Genomic DNA, 20,701 nt, shown 5'->3' on the forward strand with positions numbered 1-20,701 from the left:
TCAACCCTTTAAACGCCACACCTATCTTGTGCGGCGCGTAATCTTGAACCTTGGCGGAGTGCACGTCGGTTGATATTGGGCTGTAGCCACGCGCGTCAGCTCATGTCTTTGGCGGTCGTAGGGTTAACAAGTTCTAAGACTCCAAAACTAGTGTGCTCAAGATACCATACAAGTTATGAATGTCATGATCATGATTTCCAGTTTGCGTTTGCAAAAATTGGAGATGCCGGGGATCGAACCCGGGGCCTTTCACATGCAAAGCGAACGCTCTACCACTGAGCTACATCCCCTGTCTGTAAGGTGGCACGAAATAACGTATCACCATACCGTATATACATTCGCGTGACTAAAGCGTGTGCTAGACGGTCGCTGACAAGCCTTCAGACCGGCTGACCTTGGTAATGTTTGTATGAAATCTTGTTGGAAATAACTGTCTACACGGTTCGTCCAGACCAAGGCCGTGCGGTCCGAGGGGCTTGTCGGCGACCGTCTAGCAAGGGCTTCTTAATACGCTTATTCTAATAGGGTATTTGACTGTATGTAAAATAAATCATTTTACACCATGCAATAAATAAAGCACCTGAAGATTAATAGAGAAACGTAGACAGCATTTATTTTTAGACACTATTTCTTTTTTTAAACTATAAAGAGTAGGTAATTTGATCGTGACGTCACAGTATGCTAGTTAGTGTTTTATACTCATAATAATAACTAATTTTTCCCCTCACTAGCTCGGAAAGCCGTCTTTTATCCTTTAAAACAAGCGGGGAAAAACGCATTTTATCCACTAGTGGGTAAAGTAATTTGACCTTGAATGAAGCGTGTTTAAGTAGCTTGACAGATAACAAAACGTAAAACGCTCATAATAATGGTTTATTCGATATTAATTATCATTAAATAAATGCTTTGAGAATCTAATAAAAAATACTAAATTTAGCTTTACTTAATGATTTTATGTCATAAACCTTAAAATTCCATAAGAAACGATTGTTTTTTAATAATGATGTTAAATATAATTCTAAACGCACAAGTTGAGTCGATGCAATTTCAAAACGCATCATTGACATTTCATACGTCAGAAATGTCAACATTGTCAACAAATTTTTTACTTAAAAACTTCTCACTTAAAAATACAGAATTTCCAGTTTTTTGTTGTAATATCGTAATAGTTATTTGTTATACAAGGGTGCAAAGTTGTATTTTACCCGCGAGTGTGGAATCGCTACGCTCAGGATTCTATAGTTGAACCACTCGCTTCGCTCGTGGTTACTATAGAATCCTTTCGCTTGCTCGTGTTTTAACACACGAGAAGTAAAATACATTTGCACCCGTGTGTAACACAAAACTTTTCCCCTCACTATAGCGAGGAAAGTGCAACATCCACAGGCGTTAGATAATCTTCATCACTGGAATCACTCAATTTTTTACAATAATACGATATTATAACAGAAACTCTGGAAGTTGTGTATTTTTACGTGTCGGAGTCGGTGAGAAATTTTTTGTTGACAATGTTGACATTTCTGACGATGCTTTTTGAAATTGCATCGACTCAACTTGTGCGTTCAGAATTACATTCAACATCATTTAAAAAAACAAATGTTATTTATGGAATTTAAGGTTTATGACTTAAAATCATTAAATAAAGTTTTTTTAATGATAATTAATATCGAACGAACCATTATTATGAGCGTTTTACGTTTTATCTGTCAAAAGCTACTTAAACACGCTCCATCCAAGGTCAAATTACTTTCCCCACTAGTGGATAAAATGCGTTTTCCCCCGCTTGTTTTAAAGGATAAAAGACGGCTTTCCGAGCTAGTGAGGGGAAAAAAAAAGAGTGATTCCAGTGATAAAGATGATCTAACGCCTGTGGATGTTGCACTTTCCTCGCTATAGTGAGGTGAAACTAATTTTATATAAATTCCATACTTAGCAGCAAATCGTTTTGACAGTTCGAAAAAAGAGACCGATTTGACTAGTAAAGTCTGTCAAAGGACTGTCTCATTTCAAACCATAGACATAGTATATACAAGTAGTTATAGACGCGCCACCGAGCGACCGGGGGTAAGAGAAAGAATATTCATATAAAATTTGGGCAGCATAGGATTTTTTCTCTTTCACTCTTATAAATTTCGGTATTTCGCCATCGCCTCCTACCTATGATGCCACCCCATAAGGACAAAGCATGGCACTATTTTCTCTTTCCTTTTATAGGAATCGCAATAAGACTATAGTTTGACAAAGGACTGTCTCAATTCAAACATAGACAAAGAGAATCATACTATCTTTGTCTTACACTAGTACTAGCACCCAAAAGAAAGGGATGAGTATCATTTTCCTGGTTGGTACTAACTGACAAATTGGTTTGACCAACTATAATATCTTTCTCTATCAAAGAGTGTCAGGCCCTTGGTATTTTTCTGCCGAAAATACGCCAACTTATTTGAGACAGCTAGAAAGTCGCGGTACCAACATTATAATATAGTGTCAAGCCATTTTCGTCAGTAGAAAAAAGCGGCAAATTTCAAAAATGTAGACGCGCATCCCAATAAAAAAAAAAATTTCGCGCCTTTTTCTATTGACAAAGTTGTTTGGCAGGCTATAATAACTACTGATCACTGCCTGTTTAATGGGCCTATTATGGCTACATTTGATATGGCCATTTCAACTTGTTTTAAAGTTTGGAACTCTACAAATAATAATTTTTTTTATCTAAACATGCAATGAAATATTGATATTATGTTCCTTAGGCTGCGAAGTATCACGTTTCAGGCGCAGCTAGACTACATTTAATAAAATTTCGTACAAAATTGCAGGCCTAGGCCGGTAATGTGCTCTTTTTAGGGTTCCGTACCCAAAGGGTAAAAACGGGACCCTATTACTAAGACTCCGCTGTCCGTCTGTCTGTCACCAGGCTGTATCTCATGAACCGTGATAGCTAGACAGTTGACATTTTCACAGATGATGCATTTTTGTTGCCGCTACAATACAACAACAGATACTAAAAAGTACGGAACCCTCGGTGGGCGAGTCCGACTCTCACTTGGCCGGTTTTTTTATTCATTTGGAGGCAAAGTTGAACATTTTTCATTCTGTAATTCGATTTATTGTGCGTTGTTGATTGTATTATTTAATATGAATTCCAACGAAAATATGAAATGAAATGTACTCCTACGAAAGCCGCATTCACATTTGTCTGTCGTGTTGTGTTGTGATGCATCAGAACGGTATCGGTGTCATACATTTAATATGGTTGCGTTCACATTTCTCTGATGCCTTGTGTTGTGTCGCACAAGCGATCTCGGTCCGCGTCAGGACGGGTGAGGTGCGGGGGGTGTAGCGACACGACACAGCGCATCGGACTAGTGTGCACGCGCCAGTGTTGTGTTGTGACGCGTCAGAGCCGCATCAAGTATGGACAACACGACAGACAAATGTGAATGCGGCTTTATATATGGATGCTTAAGGCAATGTTATTAATTGAGAAACTAAGAAAGAAGATCAAAGATACATAAAATATATACGTGTAAATATATACGTTACGTGTAAAATATATACTTTGAAAATAAAACCGGCCAAGTGCGAGTCGGGGTCGCGCACGAAGGGTTCCGTTTGTTGTATGGGAGCCCCACTTCAATATTTAATTTATTCTGTTTTTAGTATTTTCTGTTATAGCGGCAACAGAAATACATCATCTTTGAAAATTTCAACTGTAGCTATCACGGTTCATGAGATACAGCCTGGAGACAGAGGGACAGACAGCGGAGTCTTAGTAATAGGGTCCCGTTTTTACCCTTTGGGTACGGAACCTTTAAAACTACATGTGTAAAATATGCATATGATAAAGATAGGTATTAGGTGTTAGTTAGATTTTGTGTCTAGTTTACTTTGTTTCTCTAGAAATAAAACTGATTTCGTGGAGATTTCATTATTCATTTGATTGCATGTTTGAGAAAAGCACTATACATACATCGGCATGAAAAGGGGTTGCCGGCCGAATCCATACTTAATATTATAAATGCGAAAGTCTGTCTGTCTGTTCCCTCTTCACGCTTAAACCGCTGAATCGGTTTAGATGAAATTTGGCATAGAGACAGGTTGAGTCCCTGAGAAGGACATAGGATAGTTTTTATCCCGAAAATCATCCCTTAAGAAAGTAAAAAGCGGGGTGGAATTGAGATAATTAATGAAGTGTCTGCTAATTTGTGTGCATAATATGCTCAAATTGAATAATTGCTATAAGACTTTCTCCAGGCGCTATTCTTACTCTAGCTGGGGTTACTAAGTCCACGCAGACGAAGTCGCGGGCAAAAGCTAGTACATAATATATAGACGGCCGAACGTGGTGAGGTCGGGTACTTATTACTTGGCCTGACTAAACCCTCTGTAGTAATGTACTATTGTGAATTGTATGCAACATTGCTGTCGCGCAATGGAGACTGATAGGCTGCAATGTTTTTAATTTGAGACTAACCATAAACTACGCCCTTCGCGACCTTTTTTTTAACTGGCAAAGCAGACTGCCGTCCATTTTCGAGAAAAATAATTTGGAATTTCTCTTCAAGGACCATATTACTATGGAGGGTAGACATTACCTTTGGCAAAACTACCTGTACTGTCAAATACAAAAAAGCAAACAAATATAACGTACCTAGGTTTATTCATAAAGGAATAGGTTAATTCATCAATGGCACTAATTTAATACATTTACACTTAGATAATAATAAATTAATTAATGAAATAGACTTTTCAAAAAGGTATTTTTTAGATTCCGAATCGTAAATGAAATCTGATTAAGATGTAATAAAGTATGTAATTGAGATTGCATACTATTTATTACTAGTTTTACTTTAATAAGCTACCGCCATCTATTACGAAACAAGATCCAGTAATGCTTTTAGCTTTGTTGCTTGCTAAAAACGCAATGACGCCAGCGACCTCATCCGCTTGCAGCGGCTTCTTCAGTGGCATGTTGTTGACAATATTCTGCACGACCAGCTCCAATTGGTCTTCCGATAATCCCGTATCACTCAAAATATTCGTTTTCACAAATCCAGGGTTCACCGAGTTAACGCGAACACCATCTGCCGCCAATTCCAGCGCTACACATTTTGTAAACTGGTCTAATGCGGCCTTCGAAACGTTGTAAGCTATGGTTGAAGCGTTAGGCTTCGTACTAGCTATACTAGACACGTTGACGATACAGCCTTTGCTTTTAATGAGATGAGGCGTAGCCCGCATTGTCAAGTGATAAACTGCGCGCATATTCGTAGACATTACTGTGTCATAGTTATCCATATTGGAATTCTTAATTCCACCCGGCTTTAAAACGCCGGCATTGTTGACCAACACGTCCAGCTTCCCGAAATGTCCCACGGCTTCCTCGATGATCCTCTCTACATCTGCGTCCTCAGTTACATCCGCGGTTATAGTGAGAGGGTTTACTCCTTTTACTTTCTCACAATATGCAGCGATTCTTCGCAAGTTATTTTCTTTACGGCCAACTAATACCAGCTTTGCTGACAGGTTGGCAAAGTAAATGGCGGTAGCCGCTCCAATTCCTGAACTGCCACCGGTTATTAACACAACTTTATCGTTGAAATCCATGTTGTGAGTTGGGTTATTTTGTTAGGTATTTATTGCACACAAGGTCAAACAGCTGACTGCCAGATACGAGCGCGCCGGCGCGTCGAGTCGTCAACTACTGAACTGGAAAATGTTGCCAGGCATGTAATATAAATTTATCCAAGAATTATTCTTGGTTCGTATACATCTCTTTCACCAAGATTCTAAATCATAATACTATTATTCATATTGCATTGTTTATTACAGGGACCGAAACGGGAATGAAAACGGTATTTTTTCGTTCTTTGTTAATTATTTCATTTCTAATTATGCAATCTAATAATACGAAGTCGTTACCTAAAGACATAACTGAGTCCTACATTTGGAGTATAAAATAATTGGAAATATATGATTATTTCGAAGTTTTTGCAAAAAACCGGTTCCGATCCCTGGACTTTATTACATTTGCATTTTTGTCGAAATTTAGTAGGAACGCCATAATAGAGTCAAAAATGGTGTAAAGAAGTCGGCTGGCGGCCTTCTCGGTAACTTTCACAAGGTAGATCTAAACACTAATAAATATTTGATGGTCAGAATAGACACAGAAAGTAAAGGGCCAATTGGCCAATTAGATCCACACTTGCTATCGGGCCCGAGCAAGCCTTTTTCCGTTTCACGGAATATTAGCACATCTAATTTAACAATACAATACAGTAAGTGTTCAAAGAGGTGTTGCCGTATTTAGAGTCGAAATTGAACGCTTTTAAGTATAGTTGCGCAAGTATCTATTTGAAAAGTCTCACGATTAAGTGTCTGCATAGTAAAGTTAGTAGCAGGTACATTATTTATATTTATTGTTATTTATATATTTATTGTAGTACCTATATATTTATTTTATCTACATATTACATTTATATTTGTGTCTATTAAAGCATTTAGTTTTAGTGTTCTTTACATACCCCGCACCAACTATGTTTCTCTGTTTGGCCTAAAGGTTGACTGGTAGAGAATGCTGTGTAGCATTACGTCCGCCTTTTGTCACTGTATATTCTTACTGTGCAATAAAGTTTAAAATAAAATAAATAAATAAAAATATAGTTACGCTCTTCCAGCGCCCAAAAATAGGTAGCGAGTAAGACAAGGCTAGCATACCGTAAGAAACACAAAAACACCTGGTATAAAATTTGTTGGTGAGGATCATTGATTCGGGAGCGACCGCCTAGTCCGAGTTAGGTTTTGATTTTTAATACATTGTTTTGTAAAATAAATTGTATGATAGGTTCTTTTTAATGATTTAATATTAAAAATAAGTCTTACTTTGATAAATAGCTATTACCTCCAATCATTAATTAGTTTTTTGGTGGCAGTCATTTTTGACAAGGAAACTGGAAGGCTGTCACTCTTCCTGAGTTTGATTAGGTTTGGTCAAATGTATAAACATTATAAGGATTTAATTGCTATATTCAAATAGCCTAAAGCTGATTCTAACGATATGTGATTTAATATACTTATGCTTTTAAATATAGAAAAGCTTAAATCGACGATTTTGTAAAATTCTCTTAATCTGCACTGACCACCCATCGGGGCCCCGCCACGTGACTGCTTTTGCGCAAATCCGCGGCGCCACTTGACTACTTTTCGCGTTTTCGCTGGCGCCACTTGAAGGGATATGAACCATTTTTTTTACATTTCAAATATTGTTAACGTGCTGATATTTGGTGAAACGGATATATAGTACTTAAGTACCTTTTCTTGCTCGGGCCCGTTCGCAAGTGTGGATCTGTGGATGTAATAAATAAATGAATTAGAAGATAATTGAATTAGTGTTTGCTTATTGTGATATTTATCTGGTCTGAACACAAATATGTTAGCTTTGTAAATATGTAGGCATATGAGTATAATGAAATCAAATAGCTTTACTGTCAGGCAACTAACGCATCACACGATCACATCACAGATTTATAGTTTGTCAAAGGACTGTCTCATTTCAAACATAGACAGAGAATCATACCATCTTTGTCTTACACTAGTACTAGCACCCAAAAGAAAAGGATGAGTATCATTTTCGTGGTTGTTACTGACTGACAAATTGGTTTGACCAACTATAATATATACGCGGTAAATATTTAATACTTACAAAAATCTGAATTTATACTTCCACTTGCAACATTGTTAAACCGCACGTGAGTCACGTGACGTGACGCCAATGGCGAATCAACCGATGTCCATTTCCAGCGTCCATTTACTGCGTTCCAGCGGCGAAAAATAGAAACTGAAATATCGCAAAATTCGCAAATATTTTGGAAAAGGTGTTTAGCTTTTTAATCACAGCGCTGGGGCAGCGCCATCTATCGGCGAGCGGCGGCGCTAACATGAACGGTTTGTGTTTAGCAGTGGCGCTCTCTATGTTACAAAAAAATATTTACCCTCCCATAAAAAATGGACCAGCCAAAATGTATGAAACAGCCAAATATTTTTTTGCGATTTCGGGGTTGGTCCCATAGTAAAAGTTGCTCAGTATAATCCCAAAATCTCCCTGGCAACGGGAATGCACTTATTTATTACCCACCATGTATAGTACAACAATCGTGTATAATCGTGTGTGTGTGTAAGATTAATCTGTTAATTAAGGAAGAGCGGTGTTGCCCAACACAGGCAAATTTTGCTTACCGGGTAGCACTATCCCCTACTTATAAACACCTGTGTATTTTACGAAAATAAATAATTGTAATTTTAATTTTTTTGTAACAACACAAGTGAAGTCCTTTTATGAATATGGCATGGCGTAAAGTACTGAAAATAGTCCCAGTCTCCATTAGATGTTGCGAAGCGGCCAAGATGTTCAAAAACATCTAAATATCCACTTTCTCTTAATAACAAACAAAGCCTATATTGTTCAGATATATGTGGATACATTGGCCTCTCTGATATATCACGGCGACTGTACCTAGAGCCTAGAGAACCTGAACCTAGACACATTTTATTATAATTTGTTTTTTTTTTTTACTTAGGATCAAGAGCACTTTCGATCCTGATAAGATCAGAGATCATTATTTATGTTACGTTACTATTTTTCATAGACTATGTATGCCGGTAGATAACATAACGGAATGGACGGAACGAAAGTATGGAAATTTTGGGAAATATAATAAGTAGTGGTATTTCTAAATGTAATAGAGCAAGCAAGGTACATAATATATTTTATAGTAATAGTTATTTGTTATACACACGGGTGCAAAGTTGTATTTTACATCTCTTGTGTTGAAACACTCGCGGCCCTCGCGGGTAAAATACAACTTTGCACCCGTGTGTAACACAAAACTTTTCACCTCACAATAGCGAGGAAAGTGCAACGTGCAAAGAAAAGCTCATAAAAATAGTTATTTGTTATACAAGGGTGCAAAGTTGTATTTTACCCGCGAGTGTTTCAACACAGCACGAGAAGTAAAATACATTTGCGCCCGTGTGTAACACAAAACATTTCACCTCACTATAGCGAGGAAAGTGCAACATCCACAGGCGTTAGATTATCTTCATCACTGGAATCACTCATTTCTTTACGATATTATAACAGAAAACTCTGGAAGTTGTGTATTTTTATGCGAGTAGGTGAGAAAAGGTTTTAAGTAAAAAAATTGTTGACAATGTTGACATTTCTGATGTATGAAATGTCAACGATGCGTTTTGAAATTGCATCGACTCAACATGTGCGTTCAGAATTATATTTAACATCATTATAAAAAAACAAACGTTTCTTATGGAATTTTAAGGTTTATGACTTAAAATCATTAAATAAAGCTAAATTTGGTATTTTTTATTAGATACTCAAACCATTTATTTAATGATAATTAATATCGAACGAACCATTATCATGAGCGTTTTACGTTATGTTATCTGTCAAGCTACTTAACCCTTAAATGCATAATGATGTATATATGCATCGTATATTTGATGGTCCGTGGCTCAATATGCAGCTATCCAAAATCACATTTATTACTTTTATACAGCATGACACATCTATTTCAATTTATTAAAAAGTTATACAAAAAATCATGCATTTAAGGGTTAAACACGCTCCATCCAAGGTCAAATTACTTTCCCTACTAGTGGATAAAACGCGTTTTTCCCCGCTTGTATTGAAGGATAAACGACAACTTTCCGAGCTAGTGAGGGGAAAAATAAGTTTATTTGTACACATTATAATCATCATCAGGTTAATTATTTATAATCATCAATATAGTATAACAGTTCAGTTCAGTTCTTGGTTCATTTATGTAAAATTTTTGTTGACATTGTTGACATTTCTGACGATGCGTTTTGCAAATTGCATCGACTCAACTTGTGCGTTCAGAATTATATTCAACATCATTATAAAAAAACAAATGTTTCTTATGGAATTTTAAGGTGTATGACTTAAAATCATTAAACAGAGCTAAATTTGGTATTTTTTATTACATTTCTCAAACCATTTATTGAATGATAATGAATATCGAACGAACCATTATTATGGGCGTTTTACGTTTTGTTATCTGTCAAAAGCTACTTAAACACGCTCCAAGGTCAAACTACTTTCCCCACTAGTGGATAAAATGCGTTTTTACCAGCTCCGAATTGCACCTTCCCATACAAACGTAGTACCGCTCTCATTTTAAAACTACGTGTTGGATTGTAACGAAACTTTGCACATACAATGACATGAGATGAGGTATATCTAGGTATGTAATTAGTTTATTATAAACGGGTGTTGACGAGAGCCGGGATCTCCGAATCTCATAGGTTAAGTATATTATAAAATGACCATACACACTGATAGATAATATATATAGTAAATATGAGACCATTTCCACTTGACACCTAAAACGTGCCAAAACCTGCAATACGGTCACATCTCAAAATTTATGATTATTGGAGATTCAGTCTTCTTCTTCAGCGTGCGATATCCTAAGAGTGTTTTCACATTGTCCGATCGGATGTAGAAAAAAAAGTAAAATGTAAGATATGTGTTCCTCTGTATTCATTTATGCATTTAATAAATCACTACTTAAAAAACGACAAATAACACAAAAAAGGCGGACTTAATGCCAATGGCACTGTCCTGCAGTTGTTTTTGTCATAGGCGCCTTCCGATATCCGATATCGGAAAGGCGCTTCCGATAAATTCAGCCATGTCGGAGACCCCCGTCAGCTGTCGAACCGATAATATTTGTTTGTGTGCGTATGTGTATTGTGTAGGCATAATGCTTATTGTAGTGTGCGTGACCGCTAAAGACGGCGCCCGGGCGTGCCCCCGCGGCTGACTATACATACGCAGATGTAGGATCCTACATCCGATATCGGATCGGACAATGTGAAAACGCTCTAACGGATGTCGGCGATCACCATGCGCAAGTCCTCTCTGTGTTTCGCCACTTTGCCCAGTCTGCTCATTTAGTCTTAATTAAAAATAATAAAGTTAAGTTTCCTTGAAACATTTTGGTGTCCAAGTGGCCGTATTGCAGGCACCACACGACAATCACCATTTAAAATTTTAAACATGTATATATTTTCATTAAATACCTAACCGTGTAATTGGTATTCGTATTTTTTTTGATGCCACGTCGGTGGCAAGCAAGCATACGGTTTGCCTGATGGTAATCGATCACCGTAGTCTATGGACGCCAGCAACTCTAGGGGAGTTACATGCGCGTTGCGACCCTTTAAAACCCCGTAGGTACCTTCCTTTTTTGAAGAACCCCATAACCCCTCTTAAACAGCACAGTAGGTACGCATTTACAGTAATCATTCTAGGCTCCACGGGGTGTAAGAGTGAACGCCCTGCGGACGGAAGAAAGTAACCTTAGCCATCATGTCAAACAATTACCCACTGTACAATACAATACATATAAGGAGGCAAAGTTACTTAAGAATGTGCTTAAATATCTATTGATGAAACATAGACAACCGTCTCCTCAAGGTGAATCGTTAGTCTGTCTGTTGATCCAAATTATGTGCATAATAAAAACTAATAAAAAGGTGCTGTTTTTAAGATCAAGATAGTCTTTGAGTGCACCTTTAGTGTCGGATTAACACACAATACTTATAACAACATAATTAAAAAATTGTGTTTAGGTAATTGCAGTGACAACACGCCTTTTTGGGAGTGTTGATGTTGATGAATTAGGACTACCATTCACTAACTAAGAATATAGGCAATAGCTGGACACCGTTATTCCGTTAACACGTAACTAAAATTGAATTTTTAGGGTTCTGTACCCAAAGGGCAAAAACGGGACCCTATTACTAAGACTCCTCTGTCTGTGTGTCCGTCTGTTACTAGGCTGTATCTCACGAACCGTGACAGCTAGACAGTTGAAAATTTTCACAGATGATGTATTTCTGTTGCCGTTATAACAAGAAATAGTAAAAACAGAATAAAGTAAATATTTAAGTAGGGCTATCACAAACGTGATTTATTTGCCGTTTTTTTGCGTAATGGTACGGAACCCTACGTGCGCGAGCCCGACTTGCATTTCGCCGGTTTTTTGTATTGTTGCGATACTTGCGATAGTGATCTACTTATAAGGCGAGGCTTAGACTTGTATGCAATCTACGTTATATTGCCGACTACTAAGGGAGACTGCATTCAAAAGTTTGATCAGATACCGCAATGTAATGAAAATTGCATGCAAGTTCTTGCTAGTCTAAACCTCGCCTATGAATTATTAGTTGGGGTTTTGGAAGTTAACAGGTTAGAAACAAAATCCCGGCCATGAGCGTGTCGGGGCACGCTCAGTGTAGAGTTCCGTATTTGCCCGTCCGTCAGAAGTGTCACAACACCCCATCATGTGAATCCCGGGAAAGTATTTCAATCGTTTCAATAATATTAAATATAGTTCTTTAGAATCTAGGTAAAAACAGGCGGTCTTATCGCTAAGAAGCGATCTCTTCCAGACAACCTTTTGTTTGTCTCACCTGGACAACTTCCCGTCCCGTGTACTTAATAGTACAATAATTATATAATGTTTTTTTAGTTTGTCCATTACTTAGGAACTTCCCGTACTATTTTTGCTACAATAAGGTGATAATTTCCGAGCATATAAAAAAAGAATGTTAAATTGCTTTTTAGAAGAGTCCTAAAGTAACAAAATTTCGTAATCCAGCCTCCCTGGTTCTGACATGCTAATGCGCAATAGATGACACCCTGCTGTCACCTCTATTGACAATGAATTACTTTAGTTTAAAGATGACATGTAAGTACCTACTAACTGGGACCGTGGCGAGCACTGCTACGTTTACCTTACTTAGGTACAGATGTCCGCACAGCGGGTCATCTAGTATTCTACTCGTAGTACAACAACACAACACATGGAATCATGCTGGTTCTCGATCTTGAGCTTGTTACATATTGCATGACTTCAGTAAAAACTGATTGAGATCTTGCGTTGAGATACTGACGATTCTAAGTGTAGATAGACGGTAAAACTAGGTACTTGGGCCTTATTTGTGATACTATTGAATACGATATTGGTAGAATACTCGTAGGTTTTATTTTTCGACGTAGTGGCACGCGCAAAGCTTTGAAAATTATAGTTAAGTTAGGTCAATTGCCGCCGTTAAAATAATTAAGGTCAACCCGGCGAAGACAAAAAGTTATTGGATTGTAGGCGACTATAATTTCTCGACCTTGGCTTGGAAGAAATGTGGAAATTTCGCAACTCTGTCTCCGGGTGAACGAGAATCTAACCACCATAAGTGTCTTATTGACTTTATTTCTGTATTTAATCTCACACAATATAACACATATTTTAACGCGGGCGGTAAAATTTTAGATCTATTTCTCGCGAACAACTCTGACTGCACCAGCGCACCTGCCCCCCTCGCACTTGTTCCTCCGGATGCCCATCATCCACCATTTTATGTTATTATGACCCTACCTAATTCCCATAATAAAGCGTTGTTCCCTAAACCAATATATAGGTATTGTTTTAACAAAGCTGACTATTCTAATATTAATAGCGATATTGATAAGATCCCATGGTCGGACCTCCTAATGGATCTCTCGGCGGATTGTGCTGTCTCAACGTTTTATGAATGCATTTATAAAATTAAAAAGGACCACGTTCCCTATAAGAAAACACACTCAAACACATTCCCATGCTGGTTCTCACCTGCATTAATTCACATTTTTAAAAATAAAAACAAAGCATGGATCAAATGGAAAAAGTACCACAATTTGATTGACTATGAAGTATTCTCAAAGTTAAGAGACAGATTTAAGACAGAGACAAATAAATGTTATAAAAGATATCTGGAACGAGTGGAGGACAGTATACATGACAACATAAAATATTTCTGGACCTATATTTCTAATCGAAATCATTCATCTCATATACCTAACACTATGAACTATCAAAACGTAACCTCTGATAACAATACACATATTTGTAATATGTTTTCAGATTTTTTCCAGTCGGTCTACCAGCCCTCCACTGTACCAGAGAACTTTAATGTTCCGGAAAATAACCCAACATCTAACATTAACATACACAACCTGCATATCTCAACCAGCCGCATATCATACGAATTGAACCATCTTGATTTATCAAAGGGTCAGGGTCCTGACAATATTCCCCCAATATTTCTCAAGAACACAGTTAAAACAATAACTACACCTCTCGCTATTATATTTAATAAGTGCCTGAGTGAGGGTGTCTTCCCTTCTATTTGGAAAACCGCAAACATAATTCCAGTGCACAAAGGTGGTTCCAAAAATAACGTAGAAAATTATAGACCCATATCAATCTTGTCCACACTGTCAAAAGTCTTCGAGAAGTTAGTACATAAACTGATTTATCCAATTCTACATACTCAAATTATTCCTAATCAACATGGTTTTGTCCAACATAGATCTACAACCACTAATCTTCTCGTCTATACCTCATACCTATTTGAAAGCCTTGACAGTAATACGCAAGTAGACAGCGTGTATACTGATTTCCGGAAGGCTTTTGATAGGGTGGATCATCGACTGCTATTAGAAAAGATTGCTTATAATGGTATAAGAGGAAACCTGTGGCGCTGGTTCAAGTCCTATATCACAAACCGAACTCAGAAAGTAACAATTAACGGATGCGAATCGCATGCTATTAAAATCAGTTCTGGCGTACCACAGGGCTCAATTCTGGGTCCCTTATTATTCACACTATTTATAAATGATATTGGTACTTGTTTTAAATTTTGTAACATCCTTTTATACGCTGACGATTTAAAAATATATCATACAATCTATGACGAAAACGATTGTAATAAATTTCAACAGGATCTTGACTGCTTCTCAGACTATTGTGCTGCAAATAAACTTGAGTTAAACCTTGATAAATGCAAACTTATAAAATTTACCAAAAAAAGATTAATTATAAATAGCTCGTACATCTTATGTAACGCAAATCTTGCAATAGTTGAATCTATAAGGGACCTTGGAATCACACTTGACTCAAAGCCGCACCTTGACTTACACATAAATAGCATAATAAGTAAAGCATTCAAGATGTACGGTTTCGTTATGCGGTCTAGTACTGAATTTCGACGACCGAATACTTACTTGCAATTATTTAAGTCCCTAATTCGCTGCCACTTAGAACACGCTGTCACAATTTGGAACCCCTACTATACTAAATACTCACAGGCTCTCGAAACAGTCCAAAAAAAATTCTTAAATACTATGCACTTTCGATGCTACAAACATAGATTATCTTACCAGCAGTTACTAAAAAAATATGATCTGTTAGATTTAAGTTCCAGGCGAATGTTACTCGAGGCTATGGTACTGTACGGTCTCTGCAACAACCACTATGATTGTGTTGCCCTTAACAATAAGCTCAGTTATAAAGTGCCCACCCGTAGTATACAGCGAGAGGCGCGCCCGCACCGGCTGTTCGTAACCGGCCGCTGCCGCACCCACGCCGGTGAGCGCGCTCCTCTTCGCAGGCTCGTCCATACTTATAACACACATTTTAACCATCTGGATATTTTTGGCTGCAGTACTGGTGTATACAAAAAGCTTGTAATAGATGTACTTAGAGATAGTAACTAAATGTAATATCTATATACATATATAAAACGTAAGTTAGTACCTATTTTTTTTTATATAACGTAATACTGCATGCACTTCACTGTTAACTGGTTAGCGTTAAGGTTTTTTTTTTTATCTTATCTTCTTCATGAATTTATAATGTATTAATAATACTTATATTTTCTTTTATCAATGTCTCCCGGAGCCTTAAGCTCCAGTTGTATATAAGCTCCGAATAATCAAAATTTTTGTATTTATTAAGTGGTGAACGGTGTTGGTCACACATACTGTAAATAGTGTTAAAACTACTATATTTAAGTTTCCCTTGTAGTGATTGTTTGTTTACCTAAATAAATTGAAAAAAAAAAAAAAAGACCGTCTGACGGCGAAGGCCGTCTAGCAAGAATTACAGCAAATTCTGCACAGCTACGAGGATGGCAACACAATTTACGTAATGATAAAACGGTTCTAGTTCATACTAATTTACACAGATGGCGCTACCTCTAGCATGAAGAGAAAAACCGGCCTTTCAAGTTTAGTCAGGTTCGCAACTCGTATTGGGAGTACAACACGTTGTCGGAAAAAATCTTTTAAGTGATTAAACTGAAGTGTTTTTAAGATCGATGCAGGTAAGTCTATTCTTTATTAATGTATTTATATGAATATTATATTACAATAACGTTAAACTCGGTGTTTCACGAAGATATTTCTGGTGGAAATAAACTAACCTCAAAATGTAGTAGTGGCGAAGTCCGTCAAAAGTTTGGAGGCTAATATCGTCATATGCCGGTCTTCACCGTTTTCAGAAGTTGCCAACTTTTTCTGTACCTTATACCTTATACCTTCCACCACTCTTCTCTTTCCGAACAAACTATATAATATTTGTTACTTTTTGTGGTATTCTTGGCCTCAATTTTTAATAATATACTTAAATTAATACTCGTATAATATTTTACTTAAGAATATATTGATCTCAATGTTTGATCTCATTGTTTGAATACTTACCTGCGTGTTTTCTACCCCTGCATGGCGATGTATGCCGGTCTTACCCGACAAACGAAACTTTGCATGAAATTAGCCATAATAAACCATATTCTTGAGATATTAGTCTACATTCAGTTGTTATTGTAGTTCGCACTCGTACAAAAATCTATAATTACGTAGGTTGCCTATGTGTAGGTAAATTCGCCATTAGACGATCTTATCCGACATTGGCGCTGAGTTCGTCCATTGCGACGTGTTTTTAAAACGAGTGTTTATTTCACTATCCGATGCCTTATATGAAAATTTGGCAAGTTTAATTAGAAACCAACGAAATATTTTATCAACTTGTTTCAGAAAATTTTACTTTCAGGTAACGGGATAGCTTTTTTAAATAAAGTATGGCGGTCTTCGCCGAGTTGACCACCTTAGGTATATATATAAATGAATATAAATTGCTTTACTTATGTTATTTTATTATTTATTTATTTTTATTCACTATCCTCGGGTACCTACCGCCTTTTCTAGTAACAACAACAACGCCAAGTAGAGATCTAATACATACGTAATGCGAAAGAAAATAGTAATAAATAGGAAGCACTTCATCTAAATCATTCCTTATCCATTTCTGGGCCAAGCCATACGTCTTAGGGCCAGATTTACATATAAAACATGCCGATATATCAATTCGGCCACGAATGCAATTTGTGAGTGGCCATAAATAACAATTTCCCGTTTGACACATGGCGACCCGAGCTAAAGCGGGCAACGCCGCGGTCCGCGCTTTCCCGCCGTTATTTGACAGATGCGTTTGGAACTCGAAAACCGGAATAGTTTTTCAAGCGGCGCGGCCGCTTAAATCAAGTGTGAAATTCAATTGGAGAACCATACATTTTCTCAGTTTGAAAAATGTCACCGTTTTATTTTTCAGTTACTGCGGCGGTGGCTTTTCTGTTTCAATACATCACTTGACTACTAGAAATGTAAACTTGGCTCTTTTAAATGGGACACTGCTGGGATAAAGAAACTTGCAGGAGACACAAGAAAGCTGTCTTAGAAAGAAACCATTCTAAAATAAATGCATCCATTCTATGCATTTCGTGGCATTTTACTGTAATATGTATTGAATATTCATAGAAACATAATCGATTTTAGATAACTACTTATCTATCTTTTTAAATTACGGGTATCAATATTAGCAACTTCGCCCCCTTGTAAAACAATAAACTATTCCCAACGCGAAATATACAAGCGCGCGAACTGTGGTACCACAATCCATCTCAGTAAAGGATTGTATTGCGTGGGAAGTGAGACGTACCTATTGACTAATATTTATATACGTGATAAAAAGGGTATTTGACTACTTGTCAAATCAGTATCTTTTTTCGAACTGTCAAAACGATTTGCCACTATGGAATCTATATGGGACTTCCGGTTCGAGCGCCATCTTGATAGTTAGCATCGTGATTAATTACTTTGTTTTTTGCTCATTAATATTGTTTAAAGTGTAATATCGATAGCTTATTATACAGTAAACTAATGTGGTAGTGTGCAGTGAATGGAGAATTAATTTTGAAGCGCGTTTAACCACCATCTTGGAGTCAACGGCCGGTAGTCCACGTGCTTCTTGTAATGTCTAGCTATCGATTTACAAGAGCTAACGAATCACCGTACACTGTCTTGTACAATCGTACAATTTTTGTAGTTTTTAAACCTCTTAATACCTTGATACTGGCGAAATAGTCCCACTGGGCTGAAGCCATAATTTTAAAAGAAGAAGAAGAATCTATATGGAACATTACACAATGACGTCACGGTCAAGTTACCTACTCTTTATAAAATAAAAATTGTGTCTATAAATAACTTTAGCCTACGTTTCTCAATTAATGGTCTGGTGCTTTATTTCATGCATGGTGTGAAATAATTTATTTTAAATACAGTCAACATCCCTATTTATGAAGTGATGTGTAATGTAACGTGGTATTTAAACATAATAACCTCGCCTAATTGGATACGTCGCGTGTGTTAGTCATTACCTGGACTGGATCCAGGACATACACACGTTACACATATTAGACTTATTCTTCTTCTTCTTCTTTCACAATTGCATACATGTAGTAGGTACAAGAGGTATTAAATATTACAAGAAGTTCTTACATGATACCCGATTCGGGTGTTGCAACATCTACACTAATTACTCTAACATTAAATAATCTCTAATTATTCTAACATTACATTCTAGACTTATAGATATCTTAAGAGGGGGCTAATGCAAAATTATAGTCTTCATATTGAATTCATACACGTTATAAATAATCAAAGGCAAATGACACGAAACAAATTATAAGGAAACTAGAATTTATATTTGCAAGGACATTAAAGTTGGCCCGACCGAAAAAAAAACCGGCCAAGTGCGAGTCGGACTCGCGCACCGAGGGTTCCGTACTTTTTAGTATTTGTTGTTATAGCGGCAACAGAAATACATCATCTGTGAAAATTTCAACTATCTAGCTATCACGGTTCATGAGATACAGCCTGGTGACAGACAGACAGACGGACAGCGGAGTCTTAGTAATAGGGTCCCGTTTTTACCCTTTGGGTACGGAACCCTAAAAACACGAAAGTATATCTAATTTTAATTTATTTTCAGTTGTATATCGTTACCCTGCATACCATAACAGTAAAAATTTTGTATAAAATAGCTAGTGTATAGCCGAGGGATCTGACGAGCGAAATTTTAAACAGAAGTATATTTTAAAGTACATTATTGAAATAAAAGGTAAAAACCCGTGCGACGGCCATATTTTCCATCGCAAGTTTCGAGCGCCGCGCCATATCTTTTGTTTTTTTGTAATTTTCAGGATTTACGCCCTAAACCAAGACGGAAGACCAATATTTATAATATTGTTTATTTCAATCCGAACAACTATTCTCGCCATTCCAGCGGTAGATTTTTGGTAGGATGCCATTTTTCTGCTGCGGTGTTGGCATTAAACATTCACCATAATGTTGCCAGCCAGGCGAAGCATGGCGCTATTACGCGAATGTATGGCAAGCGGGGCCTGATCTATCGGCCATATTGCGATTGGTAAGTAAATGGATGGCTGGTTAATAACCATTGCTTTACATTAAACTAAAAAAATATGGGTAAATACTCAAAATAGTTACCTAATGGTTGATTTGAGGTCACGATTCCAGTTGAGCGTCAAATAAAAAAAAACCGGCCAAGTGCGAGTCGGACTCGCCCACCGAGGGTTCCGTACTTTTTAGTATTTGTTGCTATAGCGGCAACAGAAATACATCATCTGTGAAAGTTTCAACTGTCTAGGTATCACGGTTCATGAGATACAGCCTGGTGACATACAGACAGACGGCCAGCGGAGTTTTAGTAATAGGGTACGGGTAGGGTAGGGTAGGGTAGGGGTAGGGGACGGGGTATTTGGGTACCTAACCCTAAAAAACAAATCATACAGTACTCAAACATTCAAATACTATTAACATAATAAGAACATAAGTAATTAAATGTAGTCATTAAAAATAAAAGGTTGTTAAGATAAACAATATATACTTAAATTAAAACAGCACATCCTAGTGTAAACAATAAAAATCGAAATTCTGTCAATATTTATACGAGTAAGGTCAGGTGGGGTAAGAGAATATTGAACACTTGTATGAAATCGTCATACTGTTTCTCTTGCCCAAGCAAAATATAGTACCTATGTTTCACTTACCCAACTAGACCTTAGAACGTATTGTTGTAGTTTATTTTTCTTAGCAGCGTAATGCGTAATTCACCTGAAATGAGGCACTTTCTCAACTTTTGGGAACGGGTCTCCCTTGGATTTACTTTGATATTATTGATTCTATTGGATTTTCCTATGATATTATTTCAATGTTTATTTGCAACCAGGAGGTAATTGACCCATGCTCCTTAATGCTAGGTACATAGGTATATTACTACAAGGACCCGGATAGGACTTAGCAAAATAAGTTTTTAAACATATTTCTAATCTGAATTTCACTTGGAATTTTTATTAATTCACTCTTTAATCCAATAAGTAGTATAACTACATAATTCATTAGTGAAATAATATAACTTTTTTT

At 37.0% G+C, this 20,701-nt stretch overlaps 1 protein-coding gene and 1 non-coding gene across 2 annotated transcripts; both read right to left on the bottom strand.

Annotated features, from left to right (window-relative positions):
• Positions 1 to 218: 218 nt before the first annotated feature.
• On the bottom strand, positions 219 to 290 carry Trnaa-ugc (transfer RNA alanine (anticodon UGC)). The gene has a single exon. It is a non-coding gene; the product is annotated as a tRNA-Ala (tRNA).
• A 4,366-nt stretch (positions 291 to 4,656) lies between these two features.
• On the bottom strand, positions 4,657 to 5,712 carry LOC134740888 (3-oxoacyl-[acyl-carrier-protein] reductase FabG-like). The gene has a single exon (XM_063673543.1). The coding sequence runs from the start codon at positions 5,605 to 5,607 to the stop codon at positions 4,846 to 4,848; it is 762 nt and encodes a 253-aa protein (XP_063529613.1). The 5' UTR covers positions 5,608 to 5,712; the 3' UTR covers positions 4,657 to 4,845.
• Between the last annotated feature and the right edge of the window lie 14,989 nt (positions 5,713 to 20,701).

This window comes from Cydia strobilella, chromosome 1 (genome assembly GCF_947568885.1).
Source record: "Cydia strobilella chromosome 1, ilCydStro3.1, whole genome shotgun sequence".
NCBI lineage: Eukaryota > Metazoa > Arthropoda > Insecta > Lepidoptera > Tortricidae > Cydia > Cydia strobilella.